Genomic DNA, 25,413 nt, shown 5'->3' with positions numbered 1-25,413 from the left:
GTGGGGCGGACGGCGGGGCTGTATCGGAGCAGTACAGCGCGGCCGCAGCCCGGGGCCGGGCCCGAGGGGATGCTCCGCTCCGTTCCGTTCCGTTCCGTTCCGTTCCGTTCCGCCCGGGGCCCGCCCCGCTCCCGCCGCTCCCCGCGCTCCGCCCGCCCCGGCCGCGCCCGCGGCGGCGCCCCCTGGCGGCCCCTCGGGCAGCGGCGGCGCGGAGGGCGCGTGCGCGCGGCGGGCGCGGGGCGCGGCCGGGTCGAGGGCGCGCGGGGAGCGGCGGGCGCGGGGCCGCGCCGGAGGTGAGCGCGGGGCGGCGGCGCCGGGGCGGGCGGGGGAGCGGCGGGGCCCGGAGAGCCCGGCGGGGCGGGCGGGGGAGCGGCGGGCCCGGAGGGCGGCGGGGGAGCGGCCCCCGGCGGGCCCCGCGCGTGGCCGCGTGTGTTCCCGCCCGGCCGTGCCGGAACATCCTCCGCGGCCGGCCCCGCCACCCGCGCTGACAGCGGGGCGCGGCCCGCGGCCTCTGCCGGCCCGGCCGCCGCGGGACCCGGCCCGGGGCAGGCTGTGGCGGCACCTGTCCCGCCGGGACGCGGGCGGCTCCGGGGCAGAGCAGGGCAGCCCGGGGGTACCGGGGGCTCCTCAGCCGCGTGGCGTGCTGGCCCCTTCGTGTCCGCAGCGTTTCGGGAAGTGGGATGCGCGCCCCGGCTTCTGCACTGGGCGGTGCGTGCGGAGGTCAGTGTGCTGGTCGGGGGCCCGGCGATGCTGGGGAAGGCTTTGGAACGAGCCTTTCTCTGCCCAGGGACGGGGCAGGTCGCGCTTTCTCCCCTACAGCAGCGAGCCAAGGTTGGGCCGGGCTGTTGTAACGCGAACCCCGATCAGGAGCACCGCGACAAATTTGAGGCGACCTCTGCTCCCAGCGAGTGTCATAAAAAGTTGGCATAGGATGAGGTAGCCTGTGGAAAGGTCTCTTGCTGCGCTGCTGAGAGTGAGGGACACGTGAGGATGGGATTTATTCTCCAGAAACTGGCAAAGTGCTGTCTCAGGGGGAGAAGTGCAAGGTGAGGGGTGCCGGTAGTGTCTCGTTTAGCAGCTGCCACGGAGCTCCCCTTCATCAGCTCAGTGGTTCTCTTCTGCAGTGCTGTGAAATTTCGGTTTTATAACAACCTGCACTGAGTTCCTGCTTAACCTCAAACCCAAAGCAATGCTGCTTTTTATTTGTTCTGAACTTCTCTCTTTCTGGTTTTTTTACCCCCTGTGTTGTTCTCTGGTCTTGTTTGGTTGCTTTTTGTTGTTTTTTTTTTCAGGAACCAGTGAGTAATCAGTATCTGTTTATGCTTTATAAACACTTGTGACTCCCACCATAATTACTCTGAGTTATAAAAAAGCTTTGAATGCTTTAATGTAAATGTTCTTTAGGCATACCTTACACTTGCAATGTACATCCTGGGCAGTACTTCTTGTGGCAGCACATTAGCTCTTTGCCCCAAGCTCATTTTTTGATTTTTAAAAAGCTCACGTTCTCTTCCGTGTAAGATGTAAAATACATCACTTGAAGGCATACTTTGGAGCCAGTTTGCCACTGTTCACCAGCACAGCGGTTTTTCTACATGGAATTTAAGATTATGAGATGTATTTTAGGTTAATATTTCCATTTTAAAAAGCTTTTAAATATTATTCATAGGAGGAACTTTGCAGTGATCTTGGAAAAACAATAAAATACGCGGTTTGCAATTAGTAGGAGGAAACTGAACATGTGGTTTGATTTGCTTATGTGGTGAGGCTGTGATTCTTTCAGGGTCCAAAGAATTTTCACACAATCTGGTGTCAATGTAAGGATGTGTACCTTTACAGGGAGTATCTTTTTTACTTTACATGCCTGTATGTGTAAATCTGATGAACAACTGAGAGACTCCTTGACTCTGGTAACTTTTGCTCACATTTTAGAATTGCAATACTTGATGCAAATAAGACTTGGCAATTGTTCCTGTATTGTAGTGCACAACCCATGATAAAATACACACTGAGTGCATGCATTAACTCCTGTCTTAGTCATACCAAAACTCTTTGAAAAAACTGGTATTGATTGAGCAAGTGCATTTTTGTTTGGTTTTGTTTGTTTGTTTGTTTTGGTTTCTGTATTTTGGGGTTTTTATTTGATTTTGTTTCGGTTTTGTTTTTGGTTGGGTTTTGTTTGGATTTTTCTTTGTTTGTTCTTGTTTATGTTTTTATTTTTTATTAAATCTCCCCCGCCCCCGGCAGTGAAATTTAGGGGTGCAGGAGGAAGAGTCAGAGACATGCAATGCAATGAAAATGTGGAGGGGTTTTATTTTCTCACAGAAAGCAGCTTAGATTTTCCTGGTGTGACTTTGCCCTTCGTGTGCAACAATGGCTTTTTTACAACTGAGAGTGCCAACAAATGCCAGGTAACAAAAGATGATAGTAAGACTTACTAACAGTTTTTTATTTTTCCTTTTGCCTCAAATAGGAATCAAGAATGCTTAAACTGGATTTACCATTCATCCTGCAACGTGTTTAAAACACCTCTGCACAAAACCTTATGTCTGAGGTACTGTTTGTTTGTTTGTTTTAGCCAACAGTAGCAACTAAGGCCTTGTCAGAATCTATGGGAGGTGGGAAGGACATGGTTATTAACATTTTATGAACTGACTGTGACCCCCCAGGACCTGTGCAAGTTGCTCGTATTGCCCAGGAGGTGAGTTAGTGGGTGGGCACAGCACCTTGCAGCCCTGTTCTTACACCATCACTTGTGTTCAAATAAACTGTGAAGGGTCCCTGTCTTGATTCATCTGTGCCTCTGCACGGTGGTTGCAGGAGGAAAATCCCAGTTTAATGCTCTGCAGCTTTTGATTATGGCAGGATGTGTGTCGTGTTCATCACTGGGGATCTGGATATCTGCTGAAGTCTTGGGTTTTAGTTCCTGTGGGCTGTGCAGCTGCACCTTGTCACAGTGTTATTTCATCAACTGTGCATCTCTCTCATGAGGTAATGCCCTTTGGAAACATTAATTATCCATCCAATATCTTGGATTCATAGAATTTAAAGTGTTTGATGTTTGGTCACTAATATCATTGCTGTGCTATAAAATTTGGAGTATGAGTGCCTGTAGTAAGAGGTTTGTGTAGCTGAGTTGCCCAAATACCTCATGCAGAGGACTTCATTTTCACTGTAGTTTCCTAAGAAATATTGCTTATGTCTGTTTCATCCCTGAAAAGAAAATAAATCTTTAAATCAATAAACCAATTTCAGCCTAATTTGACAGAGGTAGAGGTTTTTGAAATATTTGAAAGGTTTTGAGGGGTTTCTTTTATTTCCTAGAAACAACTTCTTGTGTCAAAAGGCATGAAGGGCTTTCTAGCATTGGCACTGAAGGAACAACCAGCAAGAATTGCACTCCTCTTATGTGCTTGGGAGCTGAATTTATAGGCAAAGAGCTCGGGAGAGAGGAAGCTTCCTCAGTTCAGTTGTTCATGTGGAGCCTGGGTGGTGGACTGCACAGTTCCTGCTGTGCTGCTGAAGTCTGCCTTCCCTTGTGGATTTTTTTTCCCCTCTTTTCAGCCACTCAGACTGTTGCAGTTTTGTTTCTCTTGCAGGTAAATGGCAGGACAGAAAGTGGTGTGAAAACTTTGAGAGGCACTGAGAAGTCCAAGTAGGTCATTCATTGCTGAAGGATATGAGGGATGAGGTCTCCTATTTAACTTTTTCTGCTCTTTCTTGGCATGCATTCTGAAAGCCTGGCACTTCTCCATCCCCTTGGCACTTGCCTAAAACAATGGCGAGTAAGCTGAGCTGTTGTGGGATAGTAACAGAGTCTTGATTAAATTGCTGAGAGCTCCTTTCTCTTCCCTGCTAGGCCTGGTGGGTAAGCTGTACATGTGAATTAACTCCTTTGCATGGGTGAGGATGGTGTGATATATTTAGAATGGCCCTATCCACCCAGTTCTTTGTTGAAAGTTCCTGCCTGACTTCATGTTTCAAGGCAGACAGGGTGAATTGCTTCTGATTTTTGTTACTGAAAGATGAGCAATTAAATTGTTCAGATTTCTTAACTTCTGCCTGCCCCTGGTAAAGCAGGATCTGGTTCTCCAAAACAGCGAGGGCTTGATGAAATGTGATGGCTGAGCAGAACGACACGGGTCAGTACAGCTGCTTTCAGCTGAACTCCTAGAGAGTTTTCTGCTCAGTTTTGGCCAAAATGGGGCCCTATCTAAGCTGTAAAGAGAAGGGAGGAAGAGCTGACAAACTCAATGAGAGTGAGTTTATCAAAGAGCAATATCCATGCTAAAATCCACCTAACAAAGAGGCATCTGATGTTAAAAGAGCAAAGGCAGAGGTATGTAGGCATGTCCTGCTAAGAAGTAGTTCTGCAAAGAGGTTTTAGAAGTGTAGGAAGTATAAAAAGCATAAATCTAGAAAACTACAAAAGGATCCAGGTTCCTGTTTTGTCTCTGTTCTCTGTCACTGTATTCTCCTTTCTCTCAGCAGACAGGGAACTTCCCTTGAGGAGTATTGAAGGGAAGATCTAGAAGTTGTTTCTTTACCACAAAAAAATTTTGATGCAATGTGAAGTTACTCTGTGTGTGCGTTCCAAGAAGTGAATTTCCCCAGCAAATGTTCATCTGGAGAGCAAACTGTCCACGTTAATGATACCAGAAAATGCTTAATTAGGTCAGAACCGGAGCAGCTCTTCAGATGATGTCTTGACATGTTGATTGAAATCTTGCACATTCCAGAGGAAGTGCCAGGTGTGCAGGCAGTGAAGTCAGACTCAGCAGCATCTTCTGAAAAGAAAACTAACCCAAGCAGGGAATGCCAGTTTTCAAATTCAAAGTCATTGATGGACAAGATAGAAAGAACTGTTTTTGCACAACACTTCTGTGTGGGGTGATTTGGTGTTGTTTTTATTTCTCCCTTCTTTCTTTCTTTTCTTTCCTTTCTTTCCTTTCTTTCTTTTCTTTCTTTTCTTTCTTTTCTTTCTTTCTTTCTTTCTTTCTTTCTTTCTTTCTTTCTTTCTTTCTTTCTTTCTTTCTTTCTTTCTTTCTTTCTTTCTTTCTTTCTTTCTTTCTTTCTTTCTTTCTTTCTTTCTTTCTTTCTTTCTTTCTTTCTTTCTTTCTTTCTTTCTTTCTTTCTTTCTTTCTTTCTTTCTTTCTTTCTTTCTTTCTTTCTTTCTTTCTTTCTTTCTTTCTTTCTTTCTTTCTTTCTTTCTTTCTTTCTTTCTTTCTTTCTTTCTTTCTTTCTTTCTTTCTTTCTTTCTTTCTTTCTTTCTTTCTTTCTTTCTTTCTCTCTCCCTCTCTCCCTCTCTCCCTCTCTCCCTCTCTCCCTCTCTCCCTCTCTCCCTCTCTCCCTCTCTCCCTCTCTCCCTCTCTCCCTCTCTCCCTCTCTCCCTCTCTCCCTCTCTCCCTCTCTCCCTCTCTCCCTCTTCTCTTTCTTCTCTTTCTTCTCTCTTTCTTCTCTCTTTCTTCTCTCTTTCTTCTCTCTTTCTTCTCTCTTTCTTCTCTCTTTCTTCTCTCTTTCTTCTCTCTTTCTTCTCTCTTTCTTCTCTCTTTCTTCTCTCTTTCTTCTCTCTTTCTTCTCTCTTTCTTCTCTCTTTCTTCTCTCTTTCTTCTCTCTTTCTTCTCTCTTTCTTCTCTCTTTCTTCTCTCTTTCTTCTCTCTTTCTTCTCTCTTTCTTCTCTCTTTCTTCTCTCTTTCTTCTCTCTTTCTTCTCTCTTTCTTCTCTCTTTCTTCTCTCTTTCTTCTCTCTTTCTTCTCTCTTTCTTCTCTCTTTCTTCTCTCTTTCTTCTCTCTTTCTTCTCTCTTTCTTCTCTCTTTCTTCTCTCTTTCTTCTCTCTTTCTTCTCTCTTTCTTCTCTCTTTCTTCTCTCTTTCTTCTCTCTTTCTTCTCTCTTTCTTCTCTCTTTCTTCTCTCTTTCTTCTCTCTTTCTTCTCTCTTTCTTCTCTCTTTCTTCTCTCTTTCTTCTCTCTTTCTTCTCTCTTTCTTCTCTCTTTCTTCTCTCTTTCTTCTCTCTTTCTTCTCTCTTTCTTCTCTCTTTCTTCTCTCTTTCTTCTCTCTTTCTTCTCTCTTTCTTCTCTCTTTCTTCTCTCTTTCTTCTCTCTTTCTTCTCTCTTTCTTCTCTCTTTCTTCTCTCTTTCTTCTCTCTTTCTTCTCTCTTTCTTCTCTCTTTCTTCTCTCTTTCTTCTCTCTTTCTTCTCTCTTTCTTCTCTCTTTCTTCTCTCTTTCTTCTCTCTTTCTTCTCTCTTTCTTCTCTCTTTCTTCTCTCTTTCTTCTCTCTTTCTTCTCTCTTCTCTCTTTCTTCTCTCTTTCTTCTCTCTTTCTTCTCTCTTTCTTCTCTCTTTCTTCTCTCTTTCTTCTCTCTTTCTTCTCTCTTTCTTCTCTCTTTCTTCTCTCTTTCTTCTCTCTTTCTTCTCTCTTTCTTCTCTCTTCTCTCTTTCTTCTCTCTTTCTTCTCTCTTTCTTCTCTCTTTCTTCTCTCTTTCTTCTCTCTTTCTTCTCTCTTTCTTCTCTCTTTCTTCTCTCTTTCTTCTCTCTTTCTTCTCTCTTTCTTCTCTCTTTCTTCTCTCTTTCTTCTCTCTTTCTTCTCTCTTCTCTCTTTCTCTATTCTTTTTTTTTCATTTTAAAAAAATATTTAATTTGAAAATTATTTCAATTCTACTATAACTGCTTGAACCTCACCTGTAATAAAAGCCCTTTCTATGCAAGGACTAAGGAACCCACATTACCTCTCACTTCTTTGGATTTTCCATTCACTTGTTTTTCTTGCTGCATAACCTTTCAACTTGGCTTTGAAGCTTGTGCCCAGATTTCTGTTTCTAAATTGTTTTTTTTTTAATGTGTTGACGTGTTAATCTGTATTTTTCTCTCTTTCAGTTCTTGTTAGTTGTTGTATGTGGAGTTTTTCTTTCTAAAGTTTCCCCAAAAATTCTTTTGAAGGTCACAAAAAAAAAAAAATCCCAAACAAACCCTAAACTAATTTTCCTACTCTTGGTAATATTTGTTGGTAATTTTGTTTTTGAAGTATGGGTTTTATTTTTTCAATGTATATTTATATTTAGATAGCATGCAGTGCCAATTTCAAGGCTGTTTAAGAAATGGGAATTTTCCATGCAAATTTGAACCCCAGCTTTTTACTATCTTATGAGAGTTTTATTGTAGGCAAATTATTTACTAAACAGCAATTAGAGATCTTCATACATTATGAGTATTAAGTACATTATTAAGTATATGGATTTAATAGAAAAGACCTGATGGAGGTAATATTAGTTTGCTTGGTTGTGACTCTTTGTCTTCCATATATAAATCTTTAACCAAACTACCCTTGCTCACAACATAGTTTTCTGGAATCAAGTAGCTTCTTTCTACTCTTTGTTTTATGATTAATTTATCTAAATTTTGTGTTTCAATACAAAGAATGTTTATCCTGGTGTGTGTTTGTTTTTCTGTATTGCATATGCCACACACGATTCCTTCCAGCTTAGGCAACCTCCTTTAAAGGGGCCCTTCAGAGAATCTTACTTAAAAGCCTACAAGCTCTTTAGCTGTGTTTGTGTAGTTAATACTTTGCCCAATGCTTTGGCAGGTTTGCATGGAATTATTTCTCATTGCAATTGTTGCTCTTCTAGAATCCGAGTTTTGGTGAGGTAATTCAAGGTATTACTATCATGAAAAGAGCGTTCATGTTTTGGGCTTTTTTTGTTACTTTATTACCGATTTCCAAATTGAAATCTCTAATGACCTCTGAAATAAAACACCAACAAAGTAATCTTTGGGTAACACAGTTTCATTAGACATTTTGAATCAGATTGTGTTAGCTGCTGATGGTCTGGGATACACTTGTCTTTGGAATTTTTCCCTTTGGGAAGCTGTGTTGCCTGACAGTGCGGGTGTGATGATCCTCAGCCATGTCATGTGCAGGCTGGGGTGCACTTTGGGGATATCCTGTCGCTCTGTGCAGAGCTCTGGACAGAAGTGCAAAGAGATTTAAGTCCTTGGGGGAGCTTGTTTGGGTTTTAAAGAGAGATCTGTTTACAAGTGTTTGCAATTTGTTTATTTTAGAAGCTAGGGGTTGGGCATATAAAAGGCTTTGTGTATCATCTTGTTCTTCATGAGACTTTTGTTGCTGATTTAGCTCTGCCATCTCTGTGATGTCACTTATTACTGGCTGGTCAAAATGAATTGTCTGTTCCACAGATGGTTCATTTGGGACAAAAACCTTTGCTCTGGAAGCAGTGGTGGTCACCACGAAGGTTTCTGGCACAGCATGTTTTGGTACTTCAGGGTTTGATATAAAGTGTAGGAATGGGCTTTAAAACCTGCCCTGTATGCTCCAGCCAGGCTTTGGCAGCACAAACAGCATAAGGTGATTCCTTCCCACCCTGTGTGGCCACTGGGGGTTTCTGTAGTGTCTGTGTACACACATTGATACTTCCTTAAGCACTGTGTGTTGTGGTGAGCAGTCAGTGTCACTCCAGCTGCCTGATGCAGCTTTGTGTCAAAGCTTCAGGTAGCCTGTTTTCACTTAGTTCAGAAGAATCGTGTGCTCCCAGTGAGAATGGGGATGCAGATAAAGACTTCATCTAAAAGGACAAAGCTGAGGCTTAAATGGAAATGAATTGTTCATTTGCTTGGATGGTCTTGAAGTCCTATATTCCCTTTGCTACTTTGATGGTGTTAGAGCTGAGATCTTTCTGGAATATGCAGTCAAAATAGTTAAGGTTGGAAGGAACCTTTGGAAGTCATCTGGTTCAACCACCTTGCAGTGAGTGGGGACATCTTCAATGAAATCAGGCTGCTCAGGGCCCCATCCAGCCTGGCCTTCAATGTTTCCAGGGATGGGGCAGCCACAGTTTCTCTGGGCAGCCTGTGCCAGTGTTTCACCACCCTCACTGTAAATAACTTCTACCTTATATCTAATCTAAATCAATCTTTTCCTAGTTTAAAGCCTTTACCCAATGTTCTATCATAACAGGCCCTGCTCAAAAGTTCTTCCCGTATTCTCTTCTGTTTGAAGCAGGGTATTTTCTACTGGTTGCAGGTTGAGGATTACTGATAGTACCTCAAAGGCATTTGGGTGAGAAGGCAGATGCAAGTTCCTTCTTGTCCAGGCTAGCAGTGGAAGCTCCAGCACACAAGAAATGTACAACAAATGACTGCTTGTAGTTAGTTCCCTGCTATTTTAAAACTTCTTACTGTTCATGTGATGAAAGTTTAAAATTAATTGTGTTTTAGACTGTATCAGTTTGACTGTCAAACCTAGTCTTCACATCTCAGGAAAGGGATACGGAAAACCTCTAAGTCACAAGAATCTCCTGAGTAACAATTCCCCAGGAAAGCTGTATTAGTGCTGATCTTTTAGGGTGTGTATTTTTCTCATGCTCATTATTTAGAGGACACAAAGTAACTCAAGCCTATTAAGTCCTGCTTGTTCTGTCAGTGATTAGTGAGAGTAATCTGTTCTTGGCTTATTTAGAAAAATTCTTTATGGATTTTAATCTGGGTTACGATGGCTAGTTAGATTTCAAATAACAGCTTTTCTTGAATGTGCTGCTTTCTGAACCTTTTATCTGGTGTCCTGTAAATAATGTAGTTTATTCAGGACTGATTGATCTGAGTGTAGTGAATTATTATTATAAGCAGTAGCAGTCCAGCCCAGAAATTAATATCTTGATTTTTTATATAACTTTTGGACCTTTCATTGTGGTAAACTGTTTAGGTAGCAGACTGGGTAGGCAAGTGTGAGTGTTGGAGAGTGTGTGTGTGTGTGTGTGTACAGAGGTGGATATGTGAACCTACAAACGACAGAGTATCTTGTTACTGTGTCACAATCCCTTTCCACTTGCAGGTGCCTCTAAGGACTTGTCCTTTTGCCTGTGGGAAACAGTCTGGCAGTAAGGCAAGATTGTGGGAATTTGGCTAATTTGTACTTACATGGTTGGAATGCAGCCAATTGTCACTTAGCTCTCCACTCATTGCATCTCCATTTCACTATTGTCTTTCTAGCCTCGAGCCCTTCAGAGTGGCTTGAGACACTGAATGTGATAAGAAATCCTCAGCTATATTAAAAACACTTGCTAAAGCTTATCTTTACAGTGACCACCACTGAGCATGCTTGGCCTAACTCCTCTCTTCTTGTTTTGTGCAGGAATTTGTTTCTGGGTGAAGAATGCAGACTATAAAGTGCGTGGTTGTCGGAGATGGTGCGGTGGGAAAAACTTGTCTCCTCATCAGCTACACCACCAATGCCTTCCCAGAAGAGTACATCCCTACTGTGTTTGACAACTACAGTGCCCAGATGACCGTGGATGGCCGGACAGTCAGCCTGAACCTCTGGGACACTGCGGGCCAGGAGGAGTACGACCGCCTGCGCACGCTTTCCTATCCCCAAACTAACGTCTTCATCATCTGTTTCTCCATTGGCAGCCCCTCTTCCTATGCAAATGTGAGGCACAAATGGCACCCTGAAGTTTCTCACCACTGTCCAAATGTCCCCATCCTTTTAGTGGGCACGAAGAGAGACTTGAGAAGTGACCTGGAAACGGTTAAAAAGTTGAAAGAGCAGAGCTTGGCTCCCACTACCCCGCAGCAGGGGACTTCACTGGCTAAACAAATTGGAGCAGTCAAATATTTGGAGTGCTCAGCATTGAATCAGGAGGGTGTTCGGGAGGTGTTTGCTGAAGCTGTCCGTGCAGTTCTGTATCCTGTGACAAAGAAGAACACAAGAAAATGTGTCTTATTGTAGTTGCCTTGGTTGATGGATGTTGGAAGTTGACTAGAATCTTGGAGGGCTTTTTAACGAGTTAAATTGAAGATTTGCATCTTGCACTAACAGCTCTAAGCAGAAATGGTTTATACAATGAATATTCTTGCAGTCTTACTGCTTCAGGGAAACTGAAACAGAACAGGTTTTTTTTTTCCAATTGAGAGGTCAAATACCTACTTTATTTCTGAAGTTCCAGTCTCCAGCTTCTCCAGGGATCACTTGATTATTTTAGTGGAGGAAAATAAAAGAGGAGACCTCTTTGAAGCTACTTCTTTACTAGATAGCCATCAGTTACTAGATTTGCTGAAAAGCATAAATTCTGATATAATTTTGCTTTAAGTGTAGCTGCTGCTTTTCCCATCCTTTATTTACTGATTGAATTTGTTTTACAAACAGAAGTCTGGCTGTCCAGTTTTGTCAATTTAAAGCTTGAAAACAATTTGTTTACTTGCAAAAATGCCTGAACTATTACCGAGATTCACCTTACAGTGAACTGTGATTGACTGTATGAAGAGTTAGCATTAGGCATGGTTAATGCAATGAGCAAGACCAAGATAATACCTGCAATGATTTATTAATAGAAGCAGGAGCTGATTTCTCCTTATGTAAGGAACTTAAAATAATGATGACTCACTCAAATGAGTGATTTTCATAGTTTTGAGGTGGAGAAGTGGAAGAGTAGTTTAGATTCAAGTCTTCCATAATCTTCTAAACTGAGATTTTACTTCACTGTCCAAAGAGACTTAGCACCCTGAGAATAAAGTTTTAACAGTTACCTTCTCAGGCTGACTGAGGTATTTGGGATGACACTTCTCAAAATGAGATTTTCAGTGTAATCCCTTTGATGAATCCCAGAGACTTGACAGCAGCCTGTTTGCTCTTGAGGAATTAATTGCTTCAGTTCCTAACATTCTTGGGGCCAACATCTGAGATTTTTATGGCAAATTCCTTCTTTGTTTTTCTGTGAGAAGACTGACAGAAAATTTGGAGGTTCTGTTTACAGGAACCCACGCTTCTTCCTGTTTTCAGTTCAGTCTGTAATGGTTAGCCAGTCACTGGATAGGATTACCTGGGCGGTTTTTTCCTCTCTTGGATGCTCAGCTATTATACACTCTTTTTAACTGAAATTCTATTTACATACTTTTTAACCTTCTTTAGCAGCTCTAGTAAGTGGCAGCTGGCTTTTATTTTCAGGATGTGCACTGTTCTTTATGTGTGGTTCCGGGACCAGCTGAGGAGTGAGCGCATGAGCCCTTCCTTAGACTCAACCTTCCAGCTCCGTGGTATGAAAGCAGCATGCTTCAAAGATACTTTGTGTGAAACCACTGGTGCTGGACTGGGCTTTGTTGTCTGAAGTTGACAGTGCTGTCTTTGTCTGGCTGCAGCCTCAATTGGTCATTCAGAACTTGCTTTTTCTTGTGATTCCCACACATGCAAAACTGCACTGGTGTATACCCTGGTCAGAGAAAAAAGTGCCTCATTTTAGCGAGATAACAGAAAATATATCAACAAGGTTTTTAGGGATCTTGTGTTAATTTGACCTTGTTTTATGTGATGCTGGCAAAAATACCAGGTGGATAGAAACGTTTGCATTTGTTCCCTAATTCCACTTTTTGGATAGAAATGTTGGTATTTGTGCCCTAATTCCACTATTTGAAGAGGATGTGCCTTTCTTCAGCTGGTGTAACCGATGCTGACACTAACTGCAGTTTTTTTAATCTGAGACGTGCTCATTTTAGTGCTGCTTTAGCCAATTGCAACCCACAGATTATAAATTGCAATTAATCCAAATACTGGTACCTGTGGTTAATGAACCAACACAGAGTTCCAAACGCTGAGCACAGGCAGTACGAAAACACCCGTTCTGCAGGATATTTGCAGAAGCCTACAGACTCTGCACGTTTTTCTTCACCAAGTGCCATTGCCTGGAGTGTCTTTGTGTCTCTTGCACTTGCAGAGGAAGTGCTGTTCCAGATGTGGTTCCTGCCCTGAAGGCTGTGAGGGTGTAGAGAATTCACTGAGATAACCTCTACTTACCACGTTCTGCCTTTGCTTTAGCTGTAGGCCTTTAGTGTGGGCTGGACTTGCAGGCAGCAATTAACTCCGTGCCTTGTAATTCAAGATTATTTTCTGTAGGTAAATTTCAGTAACTGAGTAAATAGTCTTTATCATGTTTAAAATGTATTTATTTAAGCCAGTGCACATGGTTTGTTTTTATGCTGGTCAGACCTAAATCAACTGACCCCGGTGCAAGCCCATAACCTTTGCTTTATTCAGAAATGTACTTTTAAAAGTCTGTGATATGTTTGAACTAGTCTTAAGAGGTGCCTGGAATTAAAAGTCTACTTTTTTTTTTTTTCTACATGTATTTGCAGTTTTGTACTGAAGCTACTACTGTTTTTAAAAGTTTTTACTTTTTTACATACTGAAATCTTTTAATCCTGCATCTTTTTGTGGTTATTCCTAACTGAATTACAACCATTTTGTGGAGAAGAAATCTTGTGAGCAAGTATTATTGCACAACTCCTCCATTTCTGTAGGCTCAAGCAGCCATCCTGGAGTGAACTGGAAGAGAGTATAGCGAGATAAAATTCAACTGCTTAATCAATTTATTTGATTTGGTTACACTGTTGATTACATTATGCCAGAACACCTTATCCCCACTTAGATTAGTTAGTAAATGGATTGCACAACAGTGCTGAGGAGAATAACATGATAGTGATGAAAATGAGCAGGGGGAACTTTGAACCATCAAAGACTTTTTACTCACTTTGGAGAACCTGGTTATTTAAATGCTTTGTATTTCTGTCACTCTCTGGCAGGAGTAAAAGTCCTGGCTAGTAGCTGCTTTCCTCCAGCCTCTGCTTTTTATGAGGGCAAGCTTCAGGACAAATCCAGTGAGCTTTTCCATTCACTGGGCATTCTCCTTTTGTGATCCTCCTTCCTTTTTCCTCCCCTGGAATTCTTGGTGCCTTTTATTGTAAGTAGTCCAGTGCTTCAGTTTACAATCAGTTCTGTTTCTCCCATGCTTTATTTTTCTTCTGTCGGCAGTTGACAAATACAGACTTCACATAATCCCATGGCTGGATTTTGTCTTGTTTTGGGAGGTCAGAATAATCAGTGTGTGTTTCCAGGTCCTTCGGTTTGTTACTGAATAGAGATGCAATGTGTATGTCTTAATTCACAGAAAAGACTCACTGTGAAGACACAGATTTTAACCTTTGCTTTGTGAATGATTTCTGAACTACTTGTTTGTTTTTTAAAACAGCTGAAGCTGAACAGTTCAGGAATTGTGTGTCCAAAGGATATCCATGAGGTGTTCTTAGATGTGGAAGTGATTTCTTCCGTTTACAGCTGTAGCTGTTTCTATGAAATTTAAACTAGAAGAACCTTCCTGTGCTCTGTCTCCGGGTGCTAAACCTCACTCTGTAGAAACCTTGGTGCTGCTTGGGCTGACCCCGAGAAGTGGATGGATCTCAGGGGGGTCCCAACCCCCAGGGTGGGCAGAAAGGACCACTCATCAGCAGTGGGAGCCCAAGACTCTGAAGTGTGGTACTGATACATACACTGGCAACTTGATTTTATGCTATAAAATAATTTGTATTACATCTAACAGTTTTAAAGTATTTTTTCCTTTTTTTTTTTTTTTTTATAAATTATGCATAATTACATTGTAATAAACCTTTCCTCATCTCTCTGGCTGTCGCATTAACTCGCCCTGCCGTTTGTACCGCACCTGTGCTGAAGGCAGCTCTTTCCTGTGGAAAGCCAGACCCGGTTGCTCGAGGCAATAAAGGAATTTTTGGGAAGGGCGGAGCGTCTGCGCTTCCTTTGCTGCGCCGCGGGGCGGGGCCGCGCGGGGGCGCTGTGGGCGGGCGCCGCTCCCCGGGCCGCTCCCCGGGCCGCTCCCGCCGCCGCTTCCGGCCCGCTCTCGGTGTCCGTGCAGCGATGTCGGACTCGGAGAGCGAGGAGGAGGCGGATGGCGGCCGCGCCGAGCCCTTCTCCCTGGCCGGCTTCCTCTTCGGCAACATCAATGAGGCGGGGCAGCTGGAAGGGGACAGCGTCCTCGACAAGGTAGGGCCGTGTCGCTCCGGGAAGGCGCCGCGGGCGGAGGGACGGGTGTGAAGCGGAGCGCCTGGGGTCACCTGGGCTGTAGCGGGGTGAAGGCAGGGTGACCCGGGATGTGCCGGGATGTGCCGGGTTGTAGCGGCACATCCTGAGCTCTGCTGGGGTGAACCGGCATGTACCGAGGTGCTCGGGATGTGCTGGGGTGTCCCGGGGGATGCTCGGGCGGGCGCTGGGGCAGGACCCAGCAGGAGCCTGAGGGGCTCGGCCCGGCCCGGCGCTCGGAGCCTCCCAGCTCTGGTCTCCCCAGGAATCCAAGAAGCACCTGGCCGGGCTGGGCGTGCTGGGGCTGGGCAACCTCATCACCGAGATCACCGCCAGCGAGGAGGAGAGCGCCGAGAGCGAGGGAGCGCACCTGGACGAGGAAGGTTTGGCATAGCTGGGATAGCGGTGCTTGGGTAGCAGAGGGGCTGCGGGGTCACAGCTCTTGCTGGAGAGAGCAAAATGCACCCGGGTCTGCAGGGAATATCGTGGTGTTCCCTGGTCAGAGGCCCCCTGTCAAAGGCCTTCCCTTCTCCACCTTGCCAAACAGAATCCCACAGTAGCTCCTGATCAATTTTGCACTTGTTCCCTTTAATTCTTTATAAGTATTTTTTCTTTTACTTGTTTCTCCACCTTCATAAATAAGTTTAGTCTGTGTTTGTATTAAAGAAGCCGACTTTGCACACAGTATAATATCTTTCTGAACTTGTTGAACAATTTCAGTGAGTAAGTGATAGGTGTTCCTTGTGCTAAAGTTGGTTGTTTACCAGTCATTTAGAGGAGGTTCAGAGCCATGAGAGATTTTGATTAGAAGGAGGGGAAAAGTACTCTGGTGGGTGATATTAATTAGATAGTTTTGTTCTTTAAAATAAAGGAAGCATAGCAAAGGATTCATAAGTAGTTAGTGAAGTCTGATGTAGCATAAATTAGGATTAAGTTTTGTTTTCTTCCTAGGCTGGGTTAAGAGCACAGAGGATGCTGTTGATTATTCAGATATCACTGAAGTGGCAGAAGATGAGAGCCGTCGGTACAAGCAGGCGATGGGCAGCCTGCAGCCAGCTCGAAGGCCAGGTAAAGGGGATCAGCATTGCAGCTCTGCCTGTAGGAGGTATTCTGGGGCATTTTGCTTTTTCACTCCTTGCTTCAAGAACCCAGTGTCAGCTTTTGTGAAACCGTCTTCACTGAATGAAACCACTGCTTGCTGTCTTCCTCTTTTAAGGAATCAGTTCCTCATTGGAATCACTTCAATCTTGGTATCTCTCTCCTGTTTTAATCTTGAATTTATTTTTTGTTTTTATTTTAAGAAGACTTTCTGCAGAAGGTCCCTTGGTTCTTTTGTTGGTCCCAGGTATCTCTGTCTGGCCTAGAATATGCTTTCAAAAATAAGCAGCTTTTCCATTTCAGTAGCTGCTGGTGTAAGTGCTGTATCTTGGCATATTCTTTAGAGGTGTCTTACACTTAACCTTTCTGGTGACTTTCTGTGGTTAGTGAGATATAAAGGTGATTTGGACTTTATAACCCACAGTTTCTTTATTTGTTCTACAAAGTGTGCATGAAAGGATGTGATTGCAGAATACATAAACACATAGGCAAATTGTGAATAAAAGGAGGTCATAGCAGAAAACATACCCACACAGATTTTAAGTGCTTCAGTCATCTTTCTGTCAGTTTCTCTTTGTCCTTCCTTCCCTCTGTTTTTTAAATTTACATCTTGGCAATGACTTTGTGCAGGAAGCTGAACTGGTAAGAGTTTTCATCTGATTACAAGATGAGAGTGGTGTCTATGCCATCAGGTTTGAGACAATAAATGGAAAGGGTGCCTGGTTTTGTTTTATTATCTGCTTAACACGTGGTCTTGTCTCCTGCCTGGTTAGATGAAGACGAGGATGATTACGATGCTGACTGTGAAGACATTGATTCCAAGCTGATGCCACCACCACCACCACCTCCAGTACCTGGAAAAAAAGAAGATGAAAAGGATGCAGCTGCCACTGGTGAGTGAGGACTTTCTTCTTCTCTCTGGCAATGTGAATGTCTGAAGGAAGCAAGCGCTGCTGTGTAGCAGTTCTGCGGCACCACGCATCACCAAAACTTGGTCGGCAGGCGGCATCTGAAGGTGAGTGTTTGTGATGTTGCAGAATTGCCTGAAATCTAGGGTAAAGTATTGTATTTCCAGTGACTGTTGAAATACTTGTATTGACAATGAAACTGCTTTTTTTATCTCATCCTCTCAGTCGTGGCTGGGGAATTCTCCTGGAACGCTTAGGATAAAATGAAAGGTTAAACCAGAATGGTACTTAGAACGCCTGCACAGGCTTAGTTTTTGTATAACTTGGTAGAAACAGTAATTGTGGCACTATGGGGTTATGCTAGGGGAGAGGGAGGAGACCTGTTTGTTTATGAGGTGCTTGTTCTATTGTAGTATCTGAAGATGGAGACGGTATCATTTTGCCCTCCATCATTGCTCCTTCCTCTGCTGCCTCCGACAAGGTGGATTTCAGCAGCAGCTCTGATTCTGAGTCAGAGATGGAACCTCAAGAAGCCAGGCAGGCAGAATCCAAGGAAGGCAAACTCACACTTCCTCTTGCAGGAATCATGCAGCGAGATGCTACCAAACAGTTGCCAAGTGTTACAGAGCTCTTCCCAGAATTTCGACCAGGCAAGGTATTGTAAGAGATATGTGGAAGAGACATGTGTCATGTAAGCCCTCTAAATATGCATTGTACAGTGTTTAAGGGTATGTAAGGCTCAGTAATCACATAGATGTTCTTGCTCACTCGATATTTTCTTTAGTTTCTGTATGTCGCTGTTTCCAGATTGCTTTTTATCTAATAATTTTCCTGCCATTTGCAGGAATCTCTTAAAAAGCATCGTATAAATCAGGGTGTGAATGTTTTGCTGACTATAGCAAAGGCCTGTTGATTTGATACTTTTGCCAGATGATTAAAAACCAGTGCTAATCTATCTGCTTTCTGGTAAATATTTGCTCATCCTTTCCTAAAGTCGGTGTGTTTTTCCTGTAACAATTTGTGATCTGTATCTTTACTTAATTCTTTCTTGAAACTGCTCTGGGCATAAATTAGAAATCACCTCAAAGCAAACTGGTTCAAAGAATGGTTGGGTTTTGCACAAAGTGAATTCATTATAATTTTTTCCTAAATGCTCCCAAATAGAAAATGTGGTTTATGTATTTCAGTAATTAGTTTGGAAGTTTTAAAACTGTCAGGAAGAGAGGAAAGGTAGGAGGAGAAGGACAGTGAAGATGTGCTTATAGTTGCCAAACAGATGGTTGTGTACAGGGATAACTTGATTTTATGTGTGCCTCAGAAAGTTTGTGAAAAGAGCTGAAAAATTGGCATCATTAAATGCCGTGTTTTAATGATTTAGCTGAGCACTCTCTATTGGTAATCTAGCTGGGGCTCTAGCACAGAAATTCCCTTCTTGGTGTTTCCTGTGTATCAGTGTGTGTGCTCATTTCTTTGATGCTCAACACGTAATGTCAGAGACTGGCTCAGTGTTGGGTGTGCCCTGTGTGTGCAGAAATCAGTGCAAGCAATTAATGCTAAGCACTTTCCACGATTAATTAGTGAGCAATAGAGCTAAACCTAAATCCCTGTAGGTTTTGCCATGAGGATGGGTTGCATGTTAATATAGCATTGTATTTTTGGATGAAACCTCCTAAAATAGCATGTACAGAAGCAGACTTTTGTGTCCATTTAGCCAGCAGCTTAATTGTCTCTGAGACCTTTGCTCTTCATGACAGTTCACTGAAATTGGATAAAGGCTTCATAAAACATCTGTGGGAGTTTTGGGAAGAGGGTTTACATGGATGTAGCAAAAGTGGACAGAGTGGTCAAATAAACATTTCCTCTGGGGATTCATTGTAACAGATTAACAGGGAACATTAATAGGGTGTGTCTGCAAATCTTTGGTTATAATTACTGTTTCCTAAATATGTCTGTTAATTTAGAAATAATGCTTTACCTCTTTAAAAGAGTTCTTAGAAGAAAATAAATTTAAATGCTTAAAAACCAGCAATCATATCCATAAAAGGAACAGGATAGGAAATGTATCTTTACCATTAGTGTAGGTTTTGGAGGTATGCAGTATAGGGGAAAAACATTATAATGGAAATAAAAATAAGTGTATTATTACTGGACCATATTATTTATCTGTTTGCTTAAGAAATCTCTGTATAACTCTCTTTTAGCTTGTCTCTTTTGCTGATAATTTTATCAACTCTTCTTCAACCTCCATCTGTCTTTCTGAAGATTGTGGATTGTTCAGAATGAAAATCAATTATTTCCAGGTGGTGTCTTAACCACATGTCCAATATGTAAATGCAGTCTTTCTTTCTTCTGACTTTCTCTGTGTCTGAAATTGAGAATATATCCTTTTGAAAAGGAGGGATCCATCAAACAGAAAGATCAGAAACTTTTTTCAAATATAACCAAGAGATTGTTGATTGCGTTGAAAAATGGGGTTGTACCACATGCCAAGCTTCTGAATTTCAGAGTGCTCTCTTGCATTACTGTTCTTCAGGTGAGGGCAAGCATTTCACAGTGTCCTTTTTAACCTGCTGCTCTTGTTTTTCCCTCTTCCAGGTGCTGCGTTTCCTGCGTCTCTTTGGCCCTGGGAAGAACGTTCCATCGGTCTGGCGAAGCGCCCGGAGGAAACGCAAGAAGAAGCATCGGGAGTTGGCACAGGAAGTGCAGATACAGGAGGGTGAAGTTGTGGTTGAGAGTGGAGTGGAAGGAAAATCTCCTTGGGAGTATGAGTTTGCTGCTCCTCCCCCTCCTGAGCAGTGCCTTTCAGATGATGAGGTGGGATATCTGAGACTTAGAGAGGGTCACCAGCTAGTGCTGGGGGTAGTAGTGGATTGGACAGCGACTTTTAGAGGAAGGAGCTTTTCCCTCAAAAGAAAAATGGAGAACAGAGTTGGCTTGTATTCCAGCTGGGCAGCAGCTCTTCTCCAAATACTAGTCAGTGACTTCAGGTGATTGCTTCTTACTGAGAAGGCTGCGTCCGTGGTACAGGATCAATAGGAGAGCTTGCCCTCTTTGTATCAAGAAGAGATCTCTGTGTTCTTGGAAGTCTAATTGCAGAACATTCTTGAGTCAGCTAGTAAGTATGGAAAAGAACTTATTAGAAATGCTTTTCTTCTATGAGAATAAGCTGGGAAAGGAAGAGACCTCTTACTGACACTTAGATAAACCAACAGTGTAACCATTCCCTCCTTTGCTGTGCTTCAGATTACCATGATGGCACCTGTGGAGTCGAAATTTTCCCAGTCGACTGGTGACATAGACAAGGTGACAGACACGAAGCCCAAGGTGGCCGAGTGGCGCTACGGCCCCGCCCAGCTCTGGTACGACATGCTGGGCATCCCTGAGGACGGCAGTGGGTTCGATTATGGCTTCAAGCTGAAGGAGAAGAGCGAGCAGGAGGCTAAAGGACACACAGATGAGGGGGTGAGAAGTGTGGGGTAAAGTGTGCAGATGGATGTGGGGATTGCTGCACAAAGAGAATCTGGTGATGGGCTGGTGGATTGTTGTGCACCGTGGAAAATGAGACTTTGAATTTTCCTCTGTTAGTTTGAAAGGATGTCTTTCAAGTCAGATCTTCCAACAATGATTACTCCCTTCCAGGATGCAGAGTCAACGAAGGAGAAGGATGATCTGCTAGCTGATGAGCACTTCCTCATGGTGACACAGCTCCAGTGGGAGGATGATGTCATCTGGAATGGGGAGGATGTCAAGCACAAAGGGACTAAGACGCAGCGTGCGAGCTTGGCGGGCTGGCTGCCATCCAGCATGACCAGAAATGCCACTGCATACAATGCCCAGCAAGGTGATCAGGGGTCTGACACCAACTTCACTTGATGTAGTTGAGCTGACTCATTACATGCTCAGCTGCAGCACTTTGTAAAATTGTACATGTACAGTTGCATGTCTCAAATGTAGAACATAATTCCCCCTGTCAGGGAATGTTTTTTGGCAAAATCACAGCTCCACTGAAAATTCTGAGACTTAGTTTCTATCCAAAAAACAGAGTAGGTTACTATTGTTAAAAAAACCCCAATCCAAGCTCTGTCTTTCTTCTTTCTATGTGGAATTCCAGGTGCTGGCTCCATCTACATTAATATCAAGCAAAGCTACCCTTAGGATTTCCTCTTTTTATAGGCTAGTGGAATTTTGTTTACTTTTGTTTTCAATTGGAAGAATTATGTAAAAGTCTTTAGAGGTTTATCCTCAACTAAAAATGGTATTGTTTTTTCTAGATAGGAAGTTACAATTCTTATGAGCCTCAAACTTCTTTTAGACATGGATGCATTTTGAATTGAAATTGTTCACGTATAATGAATGTTTGTCTTCTGTTTGTTATATCTTATCCTGCTTCTACATGGAAAGACTAATGGGAGTGTCAGATCTTTATTGGGTACCAGTGTCAGTCCTTTAGTGTTCAGCTGTGAATACAAGACACTGTGGCACTGGGTGGGTGAATTGGAGATTCTTTGAAGAGCCTGCAGACTCCAGCAGTCAGCTCTGTGTCAAGTGTGTTTTTTTAAGCTTTCCCAGTTCTAATTACACATGCCACTCTTTGGGATATGAGCAGTAGGTCCATCAAGCTGAAATTCACTCTCCATGCAACCCCCATGTCCTGGTTTAAGGCACTGCAGTGTCCCCTGACCCTCCCACTCAAGCTGACCTCCCTTTTGTTTTCATTTTCTCTAGGTTTGAACCGCAGTGGCTCTTTGCTCAATTCACCAATTCCTCTAGCACAGAAGCCAAATGTAGCAGGAGTCCTGGGCATAGCAAAGTGCAAGGAAAAGGCCCCTGAACAGCAAGGTAATGGCCCATGAATAGGTTCATGTGACACAAATTTCTATGCTAGAGGGGCTACTTCCTTGCTCTAAAACTTTTTGGAGGCTGTGTTTCAATAGAGCAAAATCTCTGAGCGTTGGTAAAACTCAAACTTAGGGTTCTACTTCCTCTTTGCTTTCAAGATCAGTTTTCTTTTGCCTTTTAGAGGTCCTGCCTCAGGAAAGAGGGGCAAGGTAAAGGGAGTAAGATGTGAGGGTGAGATCTGAAGTAGCTTTCTGCCAAGGCTGTGTATAAAATTCTTAAGGGTTCTACTTTATGATTATTGCAGTTTCCCTGGATGAGGACAAGCCCTGGTATTCCATTTTCCCAATTGATAATGAAGAGTTAGTTTATGGCCGTTGGGAAGACAATATCATCTGGGATGATCAGGCAATGGAAAACTACTTGGATCCCCCTGTCCTGACACTTGATCCAAACGATGAAAACATAATTCTAGGTATGTTTATGACACCCAGAAATTTGACTTGAGTGGGAAAAGACAAGGGGAAATGAATGCAAGGGTTTATAATCACACTGTAATGGAAATAAATGTACTGGAACAATACTTATGGCCTTCTTTTGTTCTGGCTTTTGAAGTTAATTTGCAAGTCAAAGGCAATGGAGGAGGTGACAGTACTTGCAACCTTTATTGGTGTGTTGTACACATTCAACTTCCAAGTTAAATGCACTGACAGGAAAGCAAAAATTAATGCCTTAAAAGTTAAATTTGATGTGATTAATCTGACTCTTGATGTGTTTTAGGAGTGACTGTCTTAATTTGACTTGCATGCATGTTGATTTGAAGAGGGAAGGTAGGGATGTAAACTTGTGCTTTTAGAAATTCCTGATGAAAAGGAAGAGATGACTTTGAACTCTCCATCCAAGGAGAACAAGAAAGAGTCTTCTTTAAAGAAGAGTCGGATCCTGTTGGGAAAAACAGGTGTCATCAAGGAAGAACCACAGCAGGTCAGCATAAGCTTTAGCATTATCTCCAGGGTTAGGAATGATGAGGAAGGAGTGAGGATTTTTTTTTTGTTTGTTTGTTTTCTGACATCTCTCTCTCTCTCTTTTTAAAATTGAATTAGAACATGTCTCAGCCAGAGGTGAAGGATCCCTGGAACCTCTCCAATGATGAGTTTTATTACCCCAAACAGCAGGGCCTTCGAGGAACCTTTGGAGGCAACATCATCCAGGTATTCACAGTAGTCTTCACTGTGAGTGAGAGAGCTTGAGTGTCTTGGTAGGAGGTTTTGTAACTGAGGGTAGAACTTAGGATTCGTAGAAAAACAGAATTTAGATTACAGCAGGTCAGGTAAGTGTTCATGAGAGATATTTTTAGTGTTCAATTAAAATTAGGAGTTTGAACTAATTTTTGTTGATTGCCCCCATAAAACTGAGCTTTAGTTGCTTGATCTTGCTGTATCCTACTCGCCATGCTTTTGTTTGGTGTCTTATTATGTAGTATTCTTTGTAAACCAATAGTGGGAGGGGAGGAAGAGGTGCAGTTTGTACTTCTGCTGCTACTGTGTGTCTTAGTCTGAATATTATATAATTAATTTAGCTACTGGTGAATTGGAATTGCTGCTCACAAGCCTTTGGTGAGGAGGTGATGTTTTTTTTTCTTCCTTTGTGGAATTCAGTGACTTCTAAAGCCTCATATAACTCCAGCATCTTCTATAATGGGAAAACTGTATGTAATTCCAAATTAATTTCTCTCCCAGTGATAGGGATAATGGCTTTACATGTAATTCCTAGTTAGTAAAAAGATCCCATCATTCGGTACCATTTGAAATAAATGTAAAATTGAAGTAATCTCTGTACACAAAGGGAAGATCTTTATATGGAAGTAAGCACTTTTCTGTCAAAAGGCAACATTTATGATGGCAAGTGAATTTCAAGGCACTTGTGTTACTGCTAGGAGACCTAAAGATATCCCTGGGCTCTCTTGTTTGAGGTTTAATAGGATAGAAGGATGGTCTTACTTTTGAGGTGGTGCAACTTAACACAGGTTTTGTTCTGTATCAGCACTCTATCCCAGCAGTGGAGCTCCGCCAGCCATTCTTTCCCACCCACATGGGTCCCATGAAGCTCCGACAGTTCCATCGGCCTCCCCTGAAGAAATATTCCTTTGGTGCCTTGTCCCAGCCCGGGCCCCACGCTGTGCAGCCTCTGCTGAAGCACATCAAGAAGAAAGCCAAGGTACAGTTACTCCTGTGTGCCTCTGAGCGTGCCGTGGCTCCTGGGCTGTTTGATGAGCTGTTCCCCTGACATTCCCTTGTCCCTGGTGCAGATGAGGGAGCAGGAGCGCCAGGCCTCTGGTGGAGGGGAGATGTTCTTCATGCGCACGCCGCAGGACCTCACTGGCAAGGATGGAGATCTCATCCTTGCTGAGTACAGTGAGGAGAACGCCCCTTTGATGATGCAGGTTGGCATGGCAACAAAGATTAAAAATTACTACAAAAGGGTGAGTATACAGATTCTGCTGTTGGACAGTGATTTCCCTCTGCCTCTCACTGAGAGCTAACAGCACCTCCATTGCACCTTCCAGAAACCTGGCAAAGATCCAGGAGCTCCAGACTGTAAATACGGAGAGACTGTTTACTGTCACACTTCTCCCTTCCTGGGTTCTCTGCATCCAGGCCAGTTACTGCAGGTGAGAAATGAGGTTTTTACATTTAAAAGACAGATAAGTTGGATGTGGTGTAATAGGCAGAGTACCTTTTACAAGCCCTATTTATTCAATCACAAATAATACTCAGCTTCCAAAAAGAAAACCCAGCTTCCTTTTCAGTTCCAGTTTGTCTCTTTACTTACCAGTAATAATAATTACTATTAGTAATTAAATAGTGCTAGTAATTCAGTTCCTAGCTTTCTTTTTTTTTTTTTTTTTTAAATCTTGGTTGTATGCTTTTTAAAATTATTGTAGGAGTTACAAGAGTTGCAGGAAGAGAATTTTTGCTGTTTTGCTTAGTAATGGCATTAGAAATAGTGTTAGAGAGGACTGAGGGAAAAATCAAAGCTGCTTGAATGCTGGGGAGCTCAATAAATAGGTGTTGGAGGGCATGGAAAACATGGATTTCTCACAGTCCAGGATTTTATATGTACCTTCTGAGAATTGCATTCCTAGTTTTTGGATGCCAGTTACTAGCCAAGTGTACAGACTTCTGCTTTTATGAGTCTCTCTCTGTTGTTAAAATATATATATTTGAGCTGGGGAGAGGAATTAAGAATGTTACAAGGACCACCTGGCTAATAATCCATAAATGTAAATATAAATGGATTTCAGTTAATGCTAGCTGCTCTTGCTGTAGCAATAATTCTTCCATTCTGTACCACAGGAAGAAGGTAAGGTGAAGGTTTATATTAGAGATTCATCACAGAACTAACAATGCTAATTGTGTGTTGGGCTGGTTTCTACGGTTATTGTGCTCTTTTGCAGATGTGTTCTTTCTGTCTTTTTTTGAAAGGACCTCCTTAAAGATCCTGAAATACCTCCAGGAGTCCAAAGAGCCCTTCAATCTCTGCATTTGTTTTAGTATTTTTTAACTTTTTGTTCTTCATCCGTGACTATTCCCTGCACACCTACATATGCTGTGATATAAATGATGGTATACCATTGCAATGAACCTTGGGGTGTTTTTTGGTTTTTTTTTAACACCTTTTTTGTAGATTGTGTCACAGAA

General features: G+C 42.8%; 2 protein-coding genes across 10 annotated transcripts in view; both read left to right on the top strand.

The window, feature by feature from the left end:
• The first annotated feature begins 208 nt into the window (after window positions 1-208).
• Window positions 209-13,835, top strand: LOC131583380 (rho-related GTP-binding protein RhoG-like). 5 transcript variants are annotated; one of them, XM_058847396.1, is made up of 5 exons: window positions 209-293; window positions 2,474-2,554; window positions 2,866-2,991; window positions 3,600-3,655; window positions 10,143-13,835. In XM_058847396.1, the coding sequence occupies exon 5, from the start codon at window positions 10,164-10,166 to the stop codon at window positions 10,737-10,739; it is 576 nt and encodes a 191-aa protein (XP_058703379.1). In that variant the 5' UTR covers window positions 209-293; window positions 2,474-2,554; window positions 2,866-2,991; window positions 3,600-3,655; window positions 10,143-10,163; the 3' UTR covers window positions 10,740-13,835. The 5 variants fall into 5 exon arrangements, with proteins under 5 accessions (XP_058703379.1, XP_058703378.1, XP_058703376.1 ...); XM_058847395.1 differs by lacking the exon at window positions 2,866-2,991; XM_058847393.1 differs by lacking the exons at window positions 2,866-2,991; window positions 3,600-3,655.
• Window positions 13,836-14,669: 834 nt separating this feature from the next.
• The window catches only part of TAF1 (TATA-box binding protein associated factor 1), a 29,345-nt gene continuing 18,601 nt past the window's right edge, over window positions 14,670-25,413 (top strand). For 2 of the 5 annotated variants that reach the window (XM_058847391.1, XM_058847390.1), the window contains exons 1-15: window positions 14,670-14,834; window positions 15,136-15,253; window positions 15,822-15,938; window positions 16,742-16,861; window positions 17,458-17,531; window positions 19,472-19,690; window positions 20,120-20,338; window positions 20,516-20,717; window positions 21,602-21,715; window positions 22,020-22,187; window positions 22,569-22,696; window positions 22,816-22,923; window positions 23,756-23,929; window positions 24,021-24,194; window positions 24,279-24,383. In XM_058847391.1, coding sequence (XP_058703374.1) covers window positions 14,709-14,834; window positions 15,136-15,253; window positions 15,822-15,938; window positions 16,742-16,861; window positions 17,458-17,531; window positions 19,472-19,690; window positions 20,120-20,338; window positions 20,516-20,717; window positions 21,602-21,715; window positions 22,020-22,187; window positions 22,569-22,696; window positions 22,816-22,923; window positions 23,756-23,929; window positions 24,021-24,194; window positions 24,279-24,383 — 2,166 coding nt within the window. In that variant the 5' untranslated portion in view covers window positions 14,670-14,708. Of the gene's footprint in view, window positions 14,835-15,135; window positions 15,254-15,821; window positions 15,939-16,741; window positions 16,984-17,289; window positions 17,532-19,471; window positions 19,691-20,119; window positions 20,339-20,515; window positions 20,718-21,601; window positions 21,716-22,019; window positions 22,188-22,568; window positions 22,697-22,815; window positions 22,924-23,755; window positions 23,930-24,020; window positions 24,195-24,278; window positions 24,384-25,413 lie in introns of those variants that run through there. The other 3 variants (XM_058847389.1, XM_058847388.1, XM_058847392.1) reach the window with 2 other exon arrangements.

The sequence above is a fragment of the Poecile atricapillus genome, chromosome 12 (assembly GCF_030490865.1).
Source record: "Poecile atricapillus isolate bPoeAtr1 chromosome 12, bPoeAtr1.hap1, whole genome shotgun sequence".
Lineage (NCBI taxonomy): Eukaryota > Metazoa > Chordata > Aves > Passeriformes > Paridae > Poecile > Poecile atricapillus.
The sequence above is the reverse complement of the archived record's forward strand: the minus strand, read 5'-3'. Positions and strand labels throughout refer to the sequence as shown.

Coding starts and splice junctions, on each gene's coding strand:
- LOC131583380 (XM_058847393.1), top strand. CDS start 10,164: ATGCAGACTATAAAGTGCGTGGTTGTCGGAGATGGTGCGGTGGGAAAA.